Consider the following 20,245-nt stretch of genomic DNA (forward strand, 5'->3'; position numbering starts at 1 on the left):
AAAACTGTCCACATAGAGCGTTCTCCTCACCGCAATTGACGTCGTCCCTTCCACACTCAGCGGGGGACAGAAACATGCCTAGTTTAAAGCCTAGCACACACGGGCTGACTGTCAGCCGGTTCAATAGAAACTGGCTGACATTCAGGCCTGTGTGTATAGCAGCTGGTCGGACAGAAGCCCACCTGCCTGCTCCCGGTCAGTGTGCTCAGCCAATGGCTGAGAGCCCTGACCAAAGTAATCTGGTAGGGGAACCGTCCTCCTTTCAAAACACAATAGCTCAGCGGGGAGATCGTCATACTAACATCGGATTGTTAGTACAGTGGCTTCGACGTGAGCTGTCAGTTTCTTTTTGTTCAACCCTCTGGTTTGAACGGAAAAAAAAAAATCGTGTGTTTGTGTACCAGGCTTAAATGCTACCTGAGGCAGTATTTTTTACTGTTTAGGCAGCAATTAACCTAGGCACTTGTTCTAGCTTGGTGAACTGTGGGAAGGCTGCCCAGCAGACATCATACCAACTTTTGATCCAGGTATACTTCGGCTGCACTCCATTTTTTACACTGATAACACTTTGACCCAGCTGCCAGCATCCTAGTAACTAGTGATAGTAATGTGCGTCATTGGTTGCCAAGATTCTGTTGGCAGGGCATTGGTAGGTCTAGGTTTTTCCCAAGCTGACAAAACAGTATGTGAGGGAAAAGCCCCATTCCCCGTTCCAACTTGATGGGAGGCAGAGCCAACAGGAAGGGAGAGGAGTTTTCCCAACAAAGACACCTGCAGCATGAACATTTTTTTTTCTAGTACAGTGGGGAAGGTTTAGAACCTCCAACAGGATTTTATTGCTAAACTAAAAATCAATACAATGAATGTTTAACTCGACCATCAAAGGAGAAAACCTAAAAAAAATAAAATAGAAAAAAGGCAGGATGCTCAATCTTAAAGTAGACATCTGGGTATTTACATCTCCATCTCTCCCTGCCAACCACCTCCCACTACTCCCCCAGGTTTTTGATTTTAAAATAAAAAAAATCAACACTATATTTAAATCAGTGCATGCTTTATGCTGTATTAAATGTTTTCCAATGGAGTGAAAAAAGTGAGGAGCCAATTCCTCAGCATTTGATTGGCTGCTAGCAGAAACCATTAAAGGGCAAAAATAACACCGTCTTGTAGTTGATCTAAATGTGGCTGCTGTAAATAAATACTCCCTTAAAGTGATAATAAACCCTTACATAAGACCACTGAAATAACTAGTCTCAGGTGACAGTATACAGTAATGAATTAAATCTTCCTACATTAGCTGTACCTGTTTATCTGCACATTCTCTCCTCTACAGTCTTCCATAGTACACAAATCAGATGTTTTCTCAGCTTGCAGAAGGAAAGGGTGATCTGATGTCTCACAATGCCCAACATTGTATAATCTGTGACCTCAGTGGAGGAAATGGAAACACTACCCTCTACACAGTCTCATAAGAAATCATGCACAGCTGAAGCTTTCAATCACATGCTGTGTGTTGGAAGGGGCAGTGGATTGTGTGTCAAATACTGTCAGAAGTGAAATGCGGATAGGGGAAGGAGAAAGCAGAAAGGTTCCCCACTAAGTGTTATAGATAAGGGAAGTACACACTATAGAAGGATATGCTTTATTCATTTTTCTTTTCAGAGGTTTACAACCACTCTAATGCCCAGCTCCAGGAATTCAATAACATCTACTCTTTCAATGGTGCCCCCCTGCACTGCAAAGGTTGTGTGGTTTGCTGTAACAATGAGAAATACTTGCCTTATTCTGCACTTCAGTAGGGTTCTTCCAACGGTGCAACTAGTCCCCCGCAGCCTCCATTTTAAAGGCACTCTTGGCCAAACACTCGCCCCTACCACATACATTTAACCCTTGAAGTGTGGGCAAGGGGGAGAGGCCCACTGCAAGGGTAAATGTTTTTTCCAATTCCTGAGGTTGGCTTTAATAAGTAAAATATATCAACATACGTTATTTTACATTTTTCAGGCAATCTTGCTTTTCTTGATAATGGATCAGCAAACATGTAGCACACAAAATAGGGTCGCCCAGTGGCTAAATTTTACACTTAAACTGCATGCTTATATACAACTGCTCACTTATATACAAGCAACATACTTCCTGTCAAACGCCTTGTAGGCGCTCTGGAGCCAACTGAGAGATGGTTTATTGCGACTATTTAGGCCATAGTGAAAGTAGACAACGGTGTAGTCATTCTCCACATACTGGTCCAACGTATACTTCAGGTATCTGAAAACACAAAATAAAAGGCTATTATTTAAAACTGAATCATAGAACACTAATGGCACACAAAGACCATGCGGTCCAAACTACTATTATTAAAAAGTTGCAGGCTACAGGGTTGTCATCCTCTTCCTGACCAGAGTCCTTATCTGCAAAGGAGGGAGAGAGAGAGAGAGAGAGAGAGAGAGAGAGAGAGAGAGAGAGAGAGAGAGGACAAGGAAGGGAGGAATAGAGAATGGGGAAAAGGAAGGGGGGGAGAGGCGGCGAGACGATAGCGAAAGAATAAAGGGGGAAGATAGGAGAGAAAAAGAGGAAGGGGAATGGGGAGATAAGAGAGAAGGGGGAGGGGGTAGATAAGAGAGAAAATGAGGAGGGGAAGGATAAGTGAGAGATAAAGCAGAGAAGACTGGGCAGAGAAAAAGGAGGGGGGGATTAAAGCTGGAGATAGGAAGAAAGAAAAGAAGGAAAGAAAGGAAAGGAATGGAAAGAAGACGACTGGAGAGAGAAAGGGAGGAGGGGGAGGATAAGAGAGAGATACAGAAAGAAAATGAGGGGGGAAGATAAGAGGAGTGATAAAGAAAGGAGGGGACGACTGGAAAGAGAAATAGGAGGGGGAAGATAAGAGAGAGAGATACAAAAAAGAAAGGCGGAGAAGATTGGGGAGGGAAAGTGAAGAGGGGGAGGATCAAAGAGAGACAAAGAAAGGAAGAGAAGACTGGAGAGAGAGAGAAAGAGGAGGGGAGAGATAAGAGAAAGATAAATAAAGAGAGGAGGGGAGGATAAGAGAGCGATAAAGAGAGGAAAAGAAGACTGGAGAGAGAAAGAGAGGAGGGGGGGATAAGAGAGAGAGAGATAAAAAATAAAGGAGGGGAAGATTGGGGAGAGAAAGTTAGAAAGGGGAAGATGAGAGAGAGGGAGAGAGAGAGAGAGAGAGAGAGAGAGAGAGAGAGAGAGAGAGAGAGGGGGGGGGAGTAATAAGAACAGAGAGCGAGAGAGAGAGAGAAGATAGGAGAGTTATAAATAAAGTGAGAGACAACTTGGGAGAGCAAAAGAGGAGAGGGGGCAGATAAGAGTAATAAAGAAAGGAATAGAAGACTGAAGAGAGAAAGAGAGGAGGGGGAAGATGAGAGAGTGATAGAGAAAGAGAGAGAAGACTGGAGAGAGAGGTTTGGGGAGATAAGAGAGAGAGAGAAAAAAAACAAAGGAGGAGAAGATTGGGGAGAGAAAGTGAGAAGGGGGAGGATAAGAGAGAAAAAGAGAGGAATAGAAAACTGGAGAGAGAGAGAAATAGAGGAGGGGGAGATAAGAGAGTGATAAAGAAAGTGAAGAGAAGACTGGAGAGAGAAAGAGGAGGGGGCGATAAGAGAGAGATAACGAAAGAGGAGGGGAGGATAAGAGAGCGGTAAAGAGAGGAAGAGAAGACTGGGAGAGAAAGAGAGGAGGGGGCGCTAAGAAAGAGATAAAAAAGAAAGGAGAAGATTGGGGAGAGAAAGGGGAAGAAGGGAGAGAGAGCGAGAGAGAGAAAAAGTAATAAGAACAGAGAGAGAGAGGGAAATTAAGAGTGATAAAGAGAGTGAGAGAAAACTTGGGAGAGCAAAAGAGGAGTGGGGGGGCAGATAAGAGAGTAATAAAGAAAGGAATAGAAGACTGGAGCGAGAGGGGGGAAGATAAGAGAGTGATAAAGAAAGTGAAGATGGGGAAGATAAGAGAGTGATAAAGAAAGGAAGAGAAGACTGGAGAGAAAGAGGTTTGGGAAGATTAGAGAGAAAGAGAGAGAGAGAGAGAAAAGAAAGGAGGAGAAGATTGGGGAGAGAAAGTAAGAAGGTAGAAGATAAGAGAAAAAGAGTGAAATAGAGAAAGAAATAAACAAAGAGTAATAAGAAGAGAGAGAGAGTGAAAGATTATGAGAGGTGGGGCAAGGAGAGGGGAAAAGAATCTACAAATCTGAATCTAAAACAGCATAATCAAAAAATGCAAGTAAGTGATAGTCTCCTCCAGATGCATTATAAATACTGTATATGGGAATAATATTTCAAAATGTGTACTCTGTAAAAGCACTTAATAGCTTCTCTTTAACCTTACAAAACGTTATTTTTTATTCCAATTTCTTTAATGTTATAGCCTATAAATATCTACTAATTATGTAGACAGTGTGTTGCCTGCAGCCTCTGTACAAGTTATTACAAGTTGCCCTTAATTGACACCGTGACTGATGTCGCCCAAAACATACTTATTAGATGCGTCATTACCAGATGGAATCTGTAACTTCTAAGAAAATCAAGTTTTTGGGGATTTAAATTTTTTTTTGCGCAGTTCAGTCATTAGTTGCCAATTCCCTTGTGTTCAATTTGCAGAAAACAGGTTAAGAAAGCAAGAACTTCAAACGCTCGAGATCTTGCACAGGAAATTTCTGTCTATAGCCCACAAAGTGACATATTAAAAAACGTAGAAGTCGCTGGGGCAACTCAATTTTTTACCATGAGCCTTGGGCTATAATGTAAAGAGATTCAGCCTTCCCCAGGAAGAGTCAGAACTCATAAACATCTCCCTGACGCAAGGGTAAATGTTTTTTAGAAGTAAATATGAACTATGCAATAAGAATATTTATTGAAGGGAACTGATAAAGTCAGAGTTTTCTATAAATGATAAATTCCCTCAGTGCAGCAGATAAGGATCAGTGAATTCACTTATGTGGACAAGTTAGCTCTCAGTTATTTTGTGCACAAAATGAATTGTGAAAGGTGTATTTCCATTTAGTGGTATTATCCTTGAATGTATTCATATTTATGTGTATTGTTTATACTGTGGTTGCCACATAAAAGTGTTCTCTGTGGACAGCAGTTAAAGAGATTGTGTCACCAGACCATTCATTTCTTTTCCAATATTTTATTGTATTAGAATTGTCAAAAATATTCTTGTGACAACCAAGACAAGGTATGAATACTTCCATTTGGTTATGTAGCCCTTAACTCCCATATCAAATTTCTTTGTCATACATGCCATCATTATGCCAGTATATCATAACCATCTTCATCTTTTCCTTGCTGTCAAACAAATATATAGCCTCAGTCAGTTGGAGGCACAGGTATTGTTCTACATAACAACAGTATTTACAACAAATCACATTTAGTGGTGGTATTACTAATGCCACTAAATGACAGCTTCTGGTTGCCCACCCACTAGCTGGTTTGTTTCAAATTGTAAACAAGTCAGGGGACATCCATGGTAAGCTAAGTGACCTGCACATGCCCCACTTCACGTACAGGTGTAGGGCATCCCTCAAGCATGTTATTTAAAGGATTCGTGTACTTTTAATATTGCTCTTTACTTAAGGCCACATGAAAAGACCCCCCCCCCCCATTTTTGTCTCCTTTTTTTGCATTTGGTGCATGCCCACATGGCGATGCCCAGCTATTAATGTCCTTATTACTAAAAGATTGCAAATAAAAAAAATAAAAAATTACAATTACAAAAAAATTACAAGATTCAGCTCCTATAGACTTCAATCAGATGCTATGTTTGGGGTTTGTGGATTTTTTTCAAGTGCTCTGTGAACATCCAAACATTAGCCTAGTGTAGACATTCAAAAGCCCTGAGACTGCCACTAGGTCCACCATCTTGAATTTGATGTCAGTACGCACACACACAGCAAGGGAAGTTAGGATGTGTGTATACAATTTGTGTATATATATATATATATATATATATATATATATATATATATATATATATATATATATATATATATATATATATATACACATACACATACACATACACATATATACATACACACACACACACACACAGTTGTGCTCATAAGTTTACATAATTTATGATTTCTTTCCCATTTTAGAGAATATGAATGATAACACAAAAACTTTTCTTTCACTCATGGTTAGTGTTTGACTGAAGCCATTTATTATCAATCAACTTTACTCTTTTTAAATCCTAATGGCAACAGAAACTACCTAAATGACCCTGTTCAAAAGTTTACATACCCTGGTGATTGTGACCTGATAACATGCACACAAGTTGACACAAAGGGGTTTGAATGGCTATTAAAAGTAACCATCCTCAACCTGTGATCTGTTTGCTTGTAATTAAGTGTAAGTGTGTGTATTAAAGGTCAAGGAGTTCCTGACAGACCCTTGCATCTTTCATCCAGTGCTGCACTGACGTTTCTGGATTCTAAATCATAGGGAAAGCGAAAGAAATGTCAAAGGATCTGCAGGAAAAAGGTAGTTGAACTGTATAAAAACAGGGATATAAAAAGATATCCAAGGAATTGAGAATGCCAATCAGCAGTGTCCAAACTCTAATCAAGAAGTGGAAACGAGGGGTTCTGTTGAAACCAAACCACGGTCAGGTAGACCAACTAAAATTTCAGCCACAACTGCCAGGAAAATAGTTTGGGATGCAAAAGAAAACCCCACAAATAACTTCAGGTGAAATACAGGACTCTCTGAAAACATGTGGTGTGGCTGTTTCAAGATGCACAATAAGGAGGCACTTGAAGATCGATGGGCTGCATGGTCAAATCACCAGAAGAAAGTCATTACTGTGCAAATGCCACAAAGTATCCCGTTTACAATACGCCAAACAGCACAGAGACAAGCCTTAAACCTTCTGGCAAAAAGTCATTTGGAGTGATGAGACCAAAATTTTGCTTTTTGGCCACAACCAATAAGAGGAGTCAACAAAGCCTATTATGAAAGGTACGGAAGTGAATCGCTGTTGATTTGGGGATGCGTGGGCTACAAAGGCACAAGAAAGTTGGTCAAAATTGTTGGCAAGATGAATGCAGTATGTTATCAAAAAATACTGAACGAACATTTGCATTCATCAGCCAGGAAGCTGCGCATGGGATGTATTTGGACAATCCAACATGACAATGATCCAAAACACAAGGCCAAGACGACCTGTCATTGGCTACAGCAGAATAAAGTGAAGGTTCTGGAGGGCCATCTCAGTCTTCTGACCTCAATATCATTGAGCCACTCTGGGGGGATCTCAAATGTGCAATTCTTGCAAGACAGCCCAAGAATTTACAGGAACTGTAGGCTTTTTGCCAAGAGGAGTGGGCAGCTTTACCATCTGAGAAGATAAAGAGCCTCATCCACAAATACTACAAAAGACTTCAAGCTGTCATTGATGTTAAAGGGGCAATACACAGTATTAAGAACTAGGGGAATGTACATTTTTGATCAGGGTCATTTGGGTAGTTTCTGTTGCCATTATGATTAAAAAGAGTAAACACAGTTGATTAATAATAAATGGCATCAGCCAAATACTAACCATGAGTGAAAGAAAAGTTTTTGTGTTATCATTCATATTCTCTGAAAAATGGCCAATAAATCATAAATTCTGCCAGGGTATGTAACTGTGTGTGCGCAACTGTGTATATATATATATATATATATATATATATATATATATATATATATATATACACACACACACACACACATATATACATACATACACACACACACACACACACACATATATACAGTGTATGTGTGTTTTACATATGTTTTACATATATACACACTGATTGTACGCATTGATCAATAAGTCACAATAATTCAAAGGCAAACAAATATTACTGTGTAGAGGTTGGATTAGCTATGACCCATACTCTAGCAGACGGGCGTGATCAATCTCATGACATGGCGGTAAGCGAAAACAACTGAACGTAATCACGGTCCGACCTGAGTTATCATCACCTAGAAAACACAGAAATTCTTTCATTAGACAATTGGACTGTTGGGTTTCTTACCAGTTTTCTCTTTTTGCATTCTTATAATACTTTGTAAATCTACAAGAATGGTCAGTCACATTTCTTAGCATTTGGTTTTTATGGTGCAAGATTTACACCAAATACTTCCTCCTAAATTACACACACACACACACACACACACACACACACACACACACACACATATATATATATATATATATATATATATATATATATATATATATATATATATATATATATATATATATATATATATATATATATATATATATATATATATATATATATATATATATATTAAAAAAAAATCAACATAAAGCAAAGAAGCTATTGCCCACTCATGCTTTTACAAAGGTGCATCAAAGCAATTAAATTATCAGATGTTCTGATTGAAACGCATGGCTCCTCAACGAGCCAGGACTGACATAGACTCAAACGTTTAGCTTGGAGGAGAATAGATCTGTGAATAGATTTCAAGAGCAGGAGATTTGATTACACAGGGCGTTCACAGCATAGCAGTAAAGTATCTCAGCCGAAGCTGTAGAGAGTGGGGTCTACTTTGCTATCTGCTGGCTACAAATGTATACCGTATACAAAACATTCTGGGGCAGATCCACAAACCTTTGCGCCGGGCGCAGCGTATCTAAGATACACTACGCCGCCGTAACATTTTTTTTTGTTTTCGAATCCTCAAAGAATTTGCACGGTAAGTTACGGCGGCATAGTGTATCTTTGGCGGCGTAAGGGCGCGGGATTCAAATTGATGTAATGGGGGCGTGTTTTATGTAAATACGTCGTGACCCGACGTAAACAAAGTTTTTTTTAACTGCGCATGCGTCGTCCGTGGGGGTATCCCAGTGCGCATGCTCGAAATTAACCCGGAACAAGCCAATGCTTCCAACGGTGACGTCATTCTACGCAAATCCCTATTCGCGAACGACTTACGCAAACTACGTAAAAATTTCAAAATTGTACACGGGAACGACGGCCATACTTAACATTGAGTATGCCTCATAACAGCAGCTTTAACTATAAGCCGGAAAAAGCCGAACGCAAACGACGTAAAAAAATGCGCCGGCCGGTCGTACGTTCGTGGATCGCCGTAACTAGCTAATTTGCATACTCGATGCGGAATTCGACGGAAACGGCACCTAGAGGCTGCCGAAAAATTGCAGCTTAGATCCGACGGCGTACTAAGAAGTACGCCTGTCGGATCTAGCCGAGATGCCGTTGTATCTTGTTTTGAGGATACAAAACAAAGATACGACGCGCAAAATTTGAAATTATGCGGTGTATCAGTAGATACGCCGGCGTACTTTCTTTGTGGATCTGCCCCTCTGTCTTTACGTTTACCTGGCTAAATGGAAATAAACATTTAAAATTAATATTTTTATTTAGCTCTTAACATAAAAAAAAAACTATTTATGCGCTCACTGATAATACGCTGCAAGGTTTCTTCAAAGAACTACTGTATTTACCTTGGTGTGACTTCCCAAAATAAATCAGACCCTCTTCTGAAATGAGATGCATGTTGCGGAGCTTTGATCTGTTCAGTTCTAAAAATCTAATTAGCTTAAAAATCTATTACCAGACCCTGAATGTTTGTTTAAATGATATTATACTTAAGAATTGGCTAATCCGGTAAAATACAGCACAAACATCTCTGGGAGTTCAGGCTCCGAGACCGGGCTGCAATGTGGAAGGAATGCATAAAAGGTTTTGTGGTAACGGTTCTGCACTTTCATATCCACAATACACAGCCACTCTGCCGCTTTGATAAAGGCCAAAATATTTTTTTAGTTTCAAATATTTTATGGAATTTTATAAATTATCAACAAAATTCCATTAAAAGAGCATATACAATAATATAATATAACTAGATATTCCATTAACAGAACATGTACAATAGTATAGTAGAGAAAGGCATAATCATTCAGGAAAGTAACTCTTATAAAAGTAAATGAAAATAGATAACCTAGCGGATTGTAGGATAAGATTATGTTACATGAAGTGTCATAATCATAGCTTCATGGCAGCTATTTGACGACAAGTAATTGGGAAAATAAGTTGAATGAAATAATATAATATAATATAATGATGTCATCTATGAAGAGAATATAATTGAATGAACCTATAAAGAAATATAAAGTTAATGAGGCAGATCCACAAAAGAATTACGCCGGCGTATCTCTGGATACACCGCGTAATTTCAAATTTTGCGCGTCGTATCTTTGTTTTGTATCTACAAAACAAGATACGACTGCATCTCGGATCGATCCGACAGGCGTACGTCTTGGTACGCCGTCGGATCTTAGATGCAATTTTTCGGCGACCGCTAGGTGGCCTTTCCGTCGAAATCCGCGTCGAGTATGCAAATTAGCTAGTTACGGCGATCCACGAACGTACGTCCGGCCGGCGCATTTTTTTACATCGTTTGCGTTTGGCTTTTTCCGGCGTATAGTTAAAGCTGCTATATGGTGGCTCAATGTTAAGTATGGCCGTCGTTCCTGCCTCGCATTTTGAATTTTTTACGCCGTTTGCGTAAGTCGTTTGCGAATAGGGATTTGCGTAGAATGACGTCACCGTCGTGAGCATTGGCTTGTTCCGGGTTAATTTCGAGCATGCGCACTGGGATACCCCCATGGACGGCGCATGCAGTTAAAAAAAAACGTTGTTTACGTCGGGTCACAACGTATTTACATAAAACACGCCCCCATCACAGAGATTTGAATGCCGCGCCATTACGCTGCCAAAGATACACTACGCCGCCGTAACTAACGGCGCAAATTCTTTGAGGATTCGAAAAATAAAAATAAAATAAGTTACGGCGGCGTAGTGTATCTTAGATACGCTGCGCCCGGCGGAGAGATGCGCCGCTGTACGTGGATCTGGCCCAATGTGTTTTAGAATAGCTGGGGGAATAAATTAGGCTAAACCAAGTTCCTTCTCTTGGCTTGGCTTAATCTGGTGTGAGGGTCAAAAGCCAAAATATTTTTTTATTTAGTTTACAATAGGAATAGAGGCACTGTCATGTTATAACTGCTACCTTAGCTCCCGTTCACATCGGTGTAATTTTTCGTTTGGTTTGACAGTTCCAAATCGCATGACAAATCGTACCCCATTGTCAGCAATGGAACTGTTCAAATTGCCGGAAATCATGTCGCAGCGACTTTGAAAGATTCCTCCGCTACTTCCTGCCGGATTCATTGCGACTTGCGAAAACTTCTGCCGTATGAAGTCGCAAGCTGGCAGTGCAAATCGAACTGATGTGTGGCTTTGAAATCGCGCTGAAGTAGCGCGATTTCAAAGACACTCTGGTGTGAATGGGGGCTTACTCCCCAGTGGGGAGATTGTCACCTACCTGGATGGCCAGCAAACAGGACTGGTTGACAATGTTACTTCATATCATTTAACTTATATAACTTTACTTATATTATATTTCATCTGTGTTTTTACAGTTGTTACAGGAATAGAAGGGAAACCCTACAACTGGGACACTTGCTCCAGTGACAACTAAAAGGTAATGCCACTGTACTTGGAGAGATTGCCTCTCACTTCCTGTTGTGTCCCTAAGACAGGAAGCAAGGGGGCACAAAAAAGAAAATGGCAGGGGTTCTAACCATTCTTTTTTACAAATGGAAAACATTTGAGCTTTAGATTTAAGCATGCAATTTATGTGTTCCAGTGCGTTTTTTATGTGTTTTACTGTTCCAATACAGTCCAGTGCAGGAAAAAATGCAGCATGTTCTACTTTTTTTTGTTCTGGAACTGAAAAGCCCTGGAACTTACTGCACTGCTGTGAACTATGCCATTGGAAACCATATAACCTTCTTTCCATGCGTTTTCGATGCAGAAAACAAAACCACTGTAATGCATGTGGTGTGAACTGGCCCTAAATGTAAATTGAAGCAAAACTCCAGCTTACACTTAGTTACAGCAAACAGTTTTCCTTTTGGGATAAAGGTTGTACATGAATAAATAAAAGCTGATCATTTTAATCATCAGTGTCAATGTTAAAGTACAACTAAAGGCAAAACTTTTTTTTTAGTTTTGGATGGAGTAGAGAGTGATAAGAACACCCGTCAGGGTTTTATTGCTGTCTGTGTCCCCGTTGGGGATAGGAGGGGGGGGGGGGGGTTAATCTGACTTTCTGTTTTGGCTATGGGACAGGAAGTGAAAGGAAATCTATTTGGGACACAGATGTTAAACATTAAACTGGTAGAGGTTATAACCCTCCTTTAGGCCCCGTACACACGTCCGAGAAACTCGACAGGCAAAACACATTGTTTTGCTCGTCGAGTTCCTTGTGAAGCCGCTGAGGATCTCGGCGAGCCAACTTTTCCCATTGACTAACGAGGAAATAGAGAACATGTTCTCTTTTTGGCCCGACGAGATCCTCATCGGTTTCCTCGGTGAAAAGTGTACACACGACCGGTTTTCTCGGCAGAATGCGTCTCCCATCGAGTTTCTGGCTGAATTCTGCCGAGAAACTCGGTCGTGTGTACGGGGCCTCACTCTAGCCAAAATGAAAAATAAAAGTTAAACGATTTGCGGTTTTTAATCTGCCCAACAACAAATTGGCAAAAAAGAATAAAAAACGCAAATTGCGGCAAAATCACGACAAAAATGCACTACATTCTTTTCTGCAGCTTCTCCATTGAAGTCTATGGAACCGAAAAAAAAAAAAAAAAAGCAGTTTTGGATTTAAGGCTCCATTCACATGTGAGCATAACGATTTACTTTACAGCATTTTACAGCTTCGGGTGTTTTTGTTCAGCCAAAAGAAAGCACTAGGGGGAAATTAGGGGTGGAGAGCTGCTGTTTGAGCGGAAAACACTCGTAAACTGCTCATAAAACGTTCAAGTCAGGCGTTTCTATTGAAGTCTATGGGGCAAATAACGCCTGTAATCTGCCAAAAAAAAAATTGCGTTTCAGGCTTTTGCTTCAGGCGACAAAATGCTTAGATACTACCTGGGGCCATTCAAATGATTGAGATTTGGCTTGTTGAGCGTTAAGCTTTAAGTAGAAAATCGCTCAGGTGTGAATGGGGCCTAAAAAAGTCCCTGGCCCTTTCCAAAAATGCAGCTGCTGAAAAAAAAAAGCATAGATGTGAAAGTGCCCCCGTAGGAAACAATGTTATAATGGCCTGTAGTGGGTTTCTGCACAAAGCAAAAAGCACCAAAAAATGCATAGGTGTGAACCAGGCCTAAGGGCCCTTTCACACGTACGGACCGTATGTCCGCATTTTCATCCGTCCGTTTGCGGATGAAAACGGGACATACATGGGTCCCTATGTGATTACGGGTGTCAGCGGTCCGTGTGAAAGGGCCCTAAGTCTGCACAGATTCCCAATATACATGTGACACATGCAAGGGTGACCCTATGCGTTTGTGATAAACCCTCTCGATTTTCTCCTGGATGCAGCCATCACAACTGCTACTTCTGATATATATTTATATTTTATGATGTCTTTTAAAATTGTATACATTTTATGATATGATTTATGTGCTACTTGTCTTAAAGTCCAACATACACCTTTTTCTTTTTAGGTGTAGCCATGATGTCTCCTTAGGCTCCATTCACACTAATGCGTTTTTTGGTGCATTTTGCAGAAATGCAGGGAAATTTTTTAACATTGTTTCCTATGGAACAGGTTCACATCAATGCTTTTTTGTGCCTCTGCGTTTTTGGAAAGGGTCGGGGACTTTTTTCCTGCAAAAAGCAGTGTTTTGCATGTAATAGAATTCAACCGACCTGCATCTAAAACGCAAGTACTGCGTTTTTACCGCGATTTTGCCGCGATTTGCATTTTTTTTTGTAACCCGTTTATAGCTGGTTGTTAAAGGAAAAAAAAAATTGCCAGCTAAAAAAAAATGCAAATCGCGGTAAAATCGCCGTAAAAACGCTCAAAAGCAACATGCATAGGTGTGAATCGAGCCTTAACCTGCCTGGCGGTGTTCCCGAGTCTGACTCGGGGTTAGATTTTCCCGCTGCGAGCGGTAACCTCGAGTCAGACTCGGGCTTGCCTCGCTAGATCCACAGGCAAAGTTACTTACCTTGTCCCTGGATCCAGCGATGCCACCGCGCTGTGTGAGCGAGCGGGACCTCGCTCGATTCACATAGTGCCTCCGTGTGACGCCGATCTCCGTTCCCTGCGACGTTACGACGCACGGGGACGGAGAACGGCGCCAAATTCAAAAAAGTAAACAAACACTATACATACAGTATACTGTAATCTTATAGATTACAGTACTGTATGTAAAAAAAAACACCCCCCCCTTGTCCCTAGTGGTCTGTCCTCTGTCATGCATGTCATTTTATATAATAAAAACGTTTCTTTCTCCCTGCAAACTGTAGATTGTCCATAGCAACCAAAAGTGTCCTTTTATGTCAAAAATGGTTTTAGAGCAGCTAGAAAACAGCGATAATAAATTATAATCACTTGCAGAATTGTGCGGTAGCGATTTGTGGGGAAATTCGTCATAAAAAAATAAAAGTAATGACAGCGACAATTCTGCAACTGAGCAAATTTCAGTGATTTTGAGTTGATTACATTATTGAATAATTTTTATTATAATTATATTATTATTTGTTAAAATGTATTTATAATTATTTATTATATTATAATTTATAATTTTGTTTTTAAAAAAAATTCATACCCGGGTTGCCTACTAGACTCTTGTTTGGTCAGATTTAAGTGAGCTATTCCTAAGAATTACAGGCCTACAGTATAAAACGCCAAATTTCCTTGCAAATAATGGTACCGCTTTCAGCACCTTTTTTCTGAATGAATCATACCGCCAGGGAGGTTAATAATCATATAAATAAATAAGGAGGTGTAGTCTATGTATAGGACACACTGCAGATTAAATTTAGAATTTAAGAATTTTAGAATGCGGATAGAATTATTGACTTCATAATTTGAGTTCTCTGTACAACTTTCATGAATGGAATTCATATTCTGTACTACTGTAAAGGCCGTCATACATATCTCAATTTTTTTCTTGTTTTGCTAACAGTAATCTGCACTGCGACTGCCTGACTAAAATGGTGCTTATGAACGGCAGTCAACCCACGCCTCAAAATGGGTCCTTAAAGTGGTTGTAAACCCAACCACACAACATGCACCTACAGGTAAGCCTAGATTAAGGATTACCTGTAGGTGCAAGAAATATCTCCTTAACCTACACGGTTAAGGAGATATTTACCCCAAAAATTTGTCTATGGCGCATGCGTGCCATAGACAATGGCGCAGGTGCACTGGCAGGCCGACTCCATGAATGGAATCATGCCTGGATTGGGATGCATGCGTGGGAGTGATTTCATCGCCGCTCCGGTCAGTCACAGCGCCGGAGCGGCGATACAGGGAAAAGACATCGAGGCAAGATGGCGGCGAAGGGGAACGAGGAGCAGTTCGGCGGCTTCAATCTCAGGTAAGTCATTCATAATGAGCTAGTATGCGATGAATACTTGCTCATTATGCCTTTCTCTTGCAGGGTTTTTAAAAACAAAAATAAAAATACTGGGTTTACTTCCTCTTTAATTGGAGATTAGCAAGGCCTCCTAATGGTTTTGCCACATTACACATAGTAATGGTTCCACTGTACCCTAAAGATGGCCAGTCAGTAAATGCATTCCATTACCTTTACTTTACCTACCAGTGCATAAACACATCTGCTCATATCACACTTGTTGTCTACAACTTACCCGCTACATTAATTATACCATGACGGGCAATGTCATAGTATGGATCATTTACACTGACATCATTAAATTCTTGGGTTCCATCATCCGTGACTGTGACTCCACCCAACTGCGCCTGTTCTTCCTCATCTTTCTGCAGCTCTGAAAGAGTTACAAAAATACCATGGGATAATATAATTATACACTATATATATTATATATATATATATATATATATATATATATATATATATATATATACACACACATACATACACATACACACACATACATACATATATACACACACACATACATACAGTATCTCACAAAAGTGAGTACACCCCTTACATTTTTGTAAATATTTTAGTATATATTTTAAAATGACAAAACTGAAGAAATGATACTTTGCTACAATGTAAAGTAGTGAGTGTACAGCTTGTATAACAGTGTAAACTTGCTGTCCCCTTAAAAATAGCCCAACACACAGCCATTAATGTCTAAACTGCTGGCAACAAAAGTAAGTACACCCCTAAGTCAAAATGTCCAAATTGGACCCAATTAGCCATTTTCCCTCCCCAGTGTCATGTGACTCGTTAGTGTTACAAGGTCTCGGGTGTGAATAGGAAGCAGGTGTGGTAAATTTGGTGTTATCGCTCTCACTCTCTCATACTGGTCACTGGAAGTTCAACATGGCACCTCATGGCAAAGAACTCTCTGAGGATCTTTATAAAAATAATTGTTGCTCTACATAAAGATGGCCTAGGCTATAAGAAGATTGCCAAGACCCTGAAACTGAGCTGCAGCATAGTGGTCAAGACCATACAGTGGTTTAACAGGACATGTTCCACTCAGAACAGACCTCGCCATGGTCGACCAAAGAAGTTGAGTGCACATGCTCAGCGTCATATCCAGAGGTTGTCTTTGGGAAATAGACGTATCAGTGCTGCCAGCATTGCTGTAGAGGTTGAAGGGGTGGGGGGGTCAGCCTGTCAGTGATCAGACCATATACTGCACACTGCATCAAATTGGTCTGTCATCCCAGAAGGAAGCCTCTTATAAAGATGAGGCACAAGTAAGCCTGCAAACAGTTTGCTGAAGAAAAGTAGATTAAAGACATGGATAACTGGAACTATGTCCTGGGGTCTGATGAGACCAAGATAAACTTATTTGGTTCAGATGGTGTCAAGCATGTGTGGCGGCAACCAGGTGAGGAATACAAAGACAAGTGTGTCTTGCCTACAGTCAAGCATGATGGTGGGAGTGTCATGGTCTGGGGCTGCATGAGTGCTGCCAGCATTGGGGAGCTACAGTTCATTGAGGGAACCATGAATGCCAACATGTACTGTGACCTACTGAATCAGAGCATGATTCCCTCCCTTCAGAGACTGGGCCGCAGGGCAGTATTCCAACATGATAACGACCCCAAACACACCTCCAAGACGACCACTGCCTTGCTAAAGAAGCTGAGGGTAAAGGTGATGGACTGGCCAAGCATGTCTCCAGACCTAAACCCTATTGAGCATCTGTGGGGCATCCTTAAACGGAAGGTGGAGGAGCGCAAGGTCACTAACATCCACCAGCTCTGTGATGTCATCATGGAGGAGTGGAAGAGGACTCCAGGGGCAACCTGTGCAGCTCTGGTGAACTCCATGCCCAAGAGGGTTAAGGCAGTGCTGAAAAATAATGGTGGCCACACAAAATATTGACACTTTGGGCCCAATTTGGAAATTTTCACCACTGTTATACGAACTGTACACTCACTACTTTACATTGCAGCAAAGTGTCATTTCTTCAGTGTTGTCACAAGAAAAGATATAATAAAATATTTACAAAAATGTGAGGGGTGTACTCACTTTTGTGAGATACTGTGTGTGTAATATATATATATATATATATATATATATATATATATATATATATATATATATATATATATATACGCACACTTGTATCCCTTTAAATTACATACCTATTTCGGCTAGCTCCTCGAAGTCAATGGAGTTCATGCTCTGCATGTCAGTGTAGAGGGATGAAGGGAGCCACAGCACCCCCTGCCTGCAGAACTGGAAGGCAGCACAGGTGCACCTTCACACCTGCAAGAGAAAGAAATATGATGAAAGATAGGAACCCCCTCTGAAGAAATATTCACATTAACACAACTTTGCATGTAATTAATCTATGTATTTTATTTTATTTAAATTTAATTTAGATATATATATATACTATCTATCTATCTATCTATCTATATACACACACACACATATATATATCTCATACCCAAATTTCAATAAAATAAAGAATCTTAACAAAAGCGACCCCGCTTTAGCGTAATGTCAGCTACAGTGGGGACGCACTTTGCAGGGAGGCTGTCTTATGATTTCCCCCCATGCTCGTGCTGCCTGCGTGCCCCTTGCGGTGGGCATCGGCAGTGATCTGTGATCACTACGTCCTTTGGATTGGGCTAAAGAGCCAATCACGCCAGCTCTTTACCACGTGATCAGCTGTGTCCAATCACACCTGATCACAATGTAAACAGGATTTGCCGGCAATCCTCCCCTCATGCTGACATCGCATGAGAAGAGCCGAAAAGCAGCAAATCCACACAGGGGACATCTTCATTGACAATCAGGGCACTGATCATAGGTGTCCTGATGATCATTGCAGACCCAACAGTGCCCACCATTTATGCCAATCTATGCCCACCAGTGCTGCCAATCAGTGCCGCCTATCAGTGATGCCTATCAGTGCCACCTATAATTTCTGCCCATCAGTGCCACATATTAGTGCAGCCTCATCAGTGCACATGAGCGAAGAAAAAAATATTACTTTTTTTTTTATTTGTTTAGCAAAAAATAAAAATAAACATTGGTGAATAAATACCAGCAGAAAAAGCTCTGTCTTAAAGAAATGATAAAAATGTTATTTGGGTACAGTGTTGCATGACCGCACAATTTTCCTTAAACGTGCAACAGTACTAAAAGCTGACAACTAGCCTGGGCGGGAAGGGGTGGAAAGTGCCCAATGGGCAAGATGTTAAACAAAATTAGAATTCTGCTCAAATCTACTACTTCTAATACTACTACATTAGCACATGCTATTATGAAGTGGCACGAGATAGTGGTTCTGCAGAGAATAATGATTTATATAGATCAACCTTATTATATATTTACACGTTTCATATTGAAAAAAGCGCAAAATTAAATAAGTATTACATTTGTAAATAGCTTTTTAATGCTTTGTACCATTGCGGACAGCTGAAGTGTAAACAGAACAGTTGCAGTAGGTATTGGCGAATACAAAAAAATTGTATCTGTGCATTCCTAGTTTAGGGGGTAAATTTGGGTAATGCATTGACATACAGTACATTTTAAGTTAGCTAATAAAAGAAGAATAACATAACTCCAAGCCCTGTTTATTTTTTAAAACAGTACAACACCACTGCCATCATGCATGTACAAAATAGTTTTTTTTTTAAAACATTATCAGATGATAACAATACTAGTTTACATTAAAAACATAGCCAAATCATCAACTTGGTTTCCATGACAACCAACTCTGCTAATTGGGGGGTGGCAAGGGCATTAACTTCCACCTGGCGATTAATATGCACCAGCGTGTTAGCGTGGTGGAGCCTCCACCTTTCCCGGTCACTTATCACCTGTGTGTACATTGTCTGCAAATAATCATTTTCAAATTATGCAAAAAACACCAAGCGGCTAATCTGTTTGCTGTTTTACTTGCAAACTGTACAAAGCGTTAATGAGTGACTGGATGGTGCAATGCTAAATTAACACTCAAATAGAAATTCCATCTCTGGGGATTAAACGCTTTGAACCTAGCGGCTGCGTCGAGATTTTGTTAGAGGCGGTTAGAGTTTTAATTAAATTAACCTGACATGCTTCTGGACAAAAGGCCTCTTGTATTACCTCCATAGTTTCTAATTATAGTCTAATGCTCACCAGGGACTTACCGGGGTGTATTAAATTCCTTTCCTATTAAATAGGAGACAAAGAGGAGTGAAAACTCTGATGTGACAGCGCGATGTGCAGATTGCGTCCCAGAAGATTTTTTTTTTCTTGTTTGAGTTTTCAGTTACTCCAGTCAAGCACAGACACCTCCAGCAGTTAAAGGGTCACTGCCTGCCTGTTGAAGGGAATGCATTGTAGTAATTTTTCTTATCGTTTATAAATACAATAGTGGTCCATAATCTCATGTGCAAATATGATGAATAGTTTTTTCACTACACTACAAACATTTCTGGAAGAAAAAACCCTTATTTCTTCATTGCCGTTCCTCTTCTCTGCTCCTCCCTATACAGATGCTGAATTTGTGGGCGTTATATTTGTTTAGCAGTGGCAGAGCTCAGCGGCCACTCCCCTCCCCCTCATGTAGTGATCATGTCTGTTTGCCATTGATGTAATTGTGCACTAACATAATTAAAACAGGTGCCGTCCCATTGAGCCAATGACACAACATTTCCCCAGTCAGGGGTTCAGATCAAGTGATTAGATTGGTCCTTAATTTACACATGGGCAA

The 20,245-nt window shown here is 40.4% G+C and overlaps 1 protein-coding gene across 2 annotated transcripts in view; it reads right to left on the minus strand.

Moving 5' to 3' along the window:
• The window catches only part of ARHGAP8 (Rho GTPase activating protein 8), an 89,893-nt gene that overhangs the window by 53,189 nt on the left and 16,459 nt on the right, over nt 1-20,245 (minus strand). The window contains exons 2-6 of one of the 2 annotated variants that reach the window (XM_040345806.1): nt 19,680-19,852; nt 17,679-17,802; nt 15,731-15,868; nt 7,901-7,988; nt 2,134-2,265 (exon numbers count right to left, since the gene is read on the minus strand). In XM_040345806.1, coding sequence (XP_040201740.1) covers nt 2,134-2,265; nt 7,901-7,988; nt 15,731-15,868; nt 17,679-17,724 — 404 coding nt within the window. In that variant the 5' untranslated portion in view covers nt 17,725-17,802; nt 19,680-19,852. The remainder of the gene's footprint in view (nt 1-2,133; nt 2,266-7,900; nt 7,989-15,730; nt 15,869-17,678; nt 17,803-19,679; nt 19,853-20,245) is intronic. The other variant, XM_040345807.1, reaches the window with a different exon arrangement.

The sequence above is a fragment of the Rana temporaria genome, chromosome 3 (genome assembly GCF_905171775.1).
Source record: "Rana temporaria chromosome 3, aRanTem1.1, whole genome shotgun sequence".
Lineage (NCBI taxonomy): Eukaryota > Metazoa > Chordata > Amphibia > Anura > Ranidae > Rana > Rana temporaria.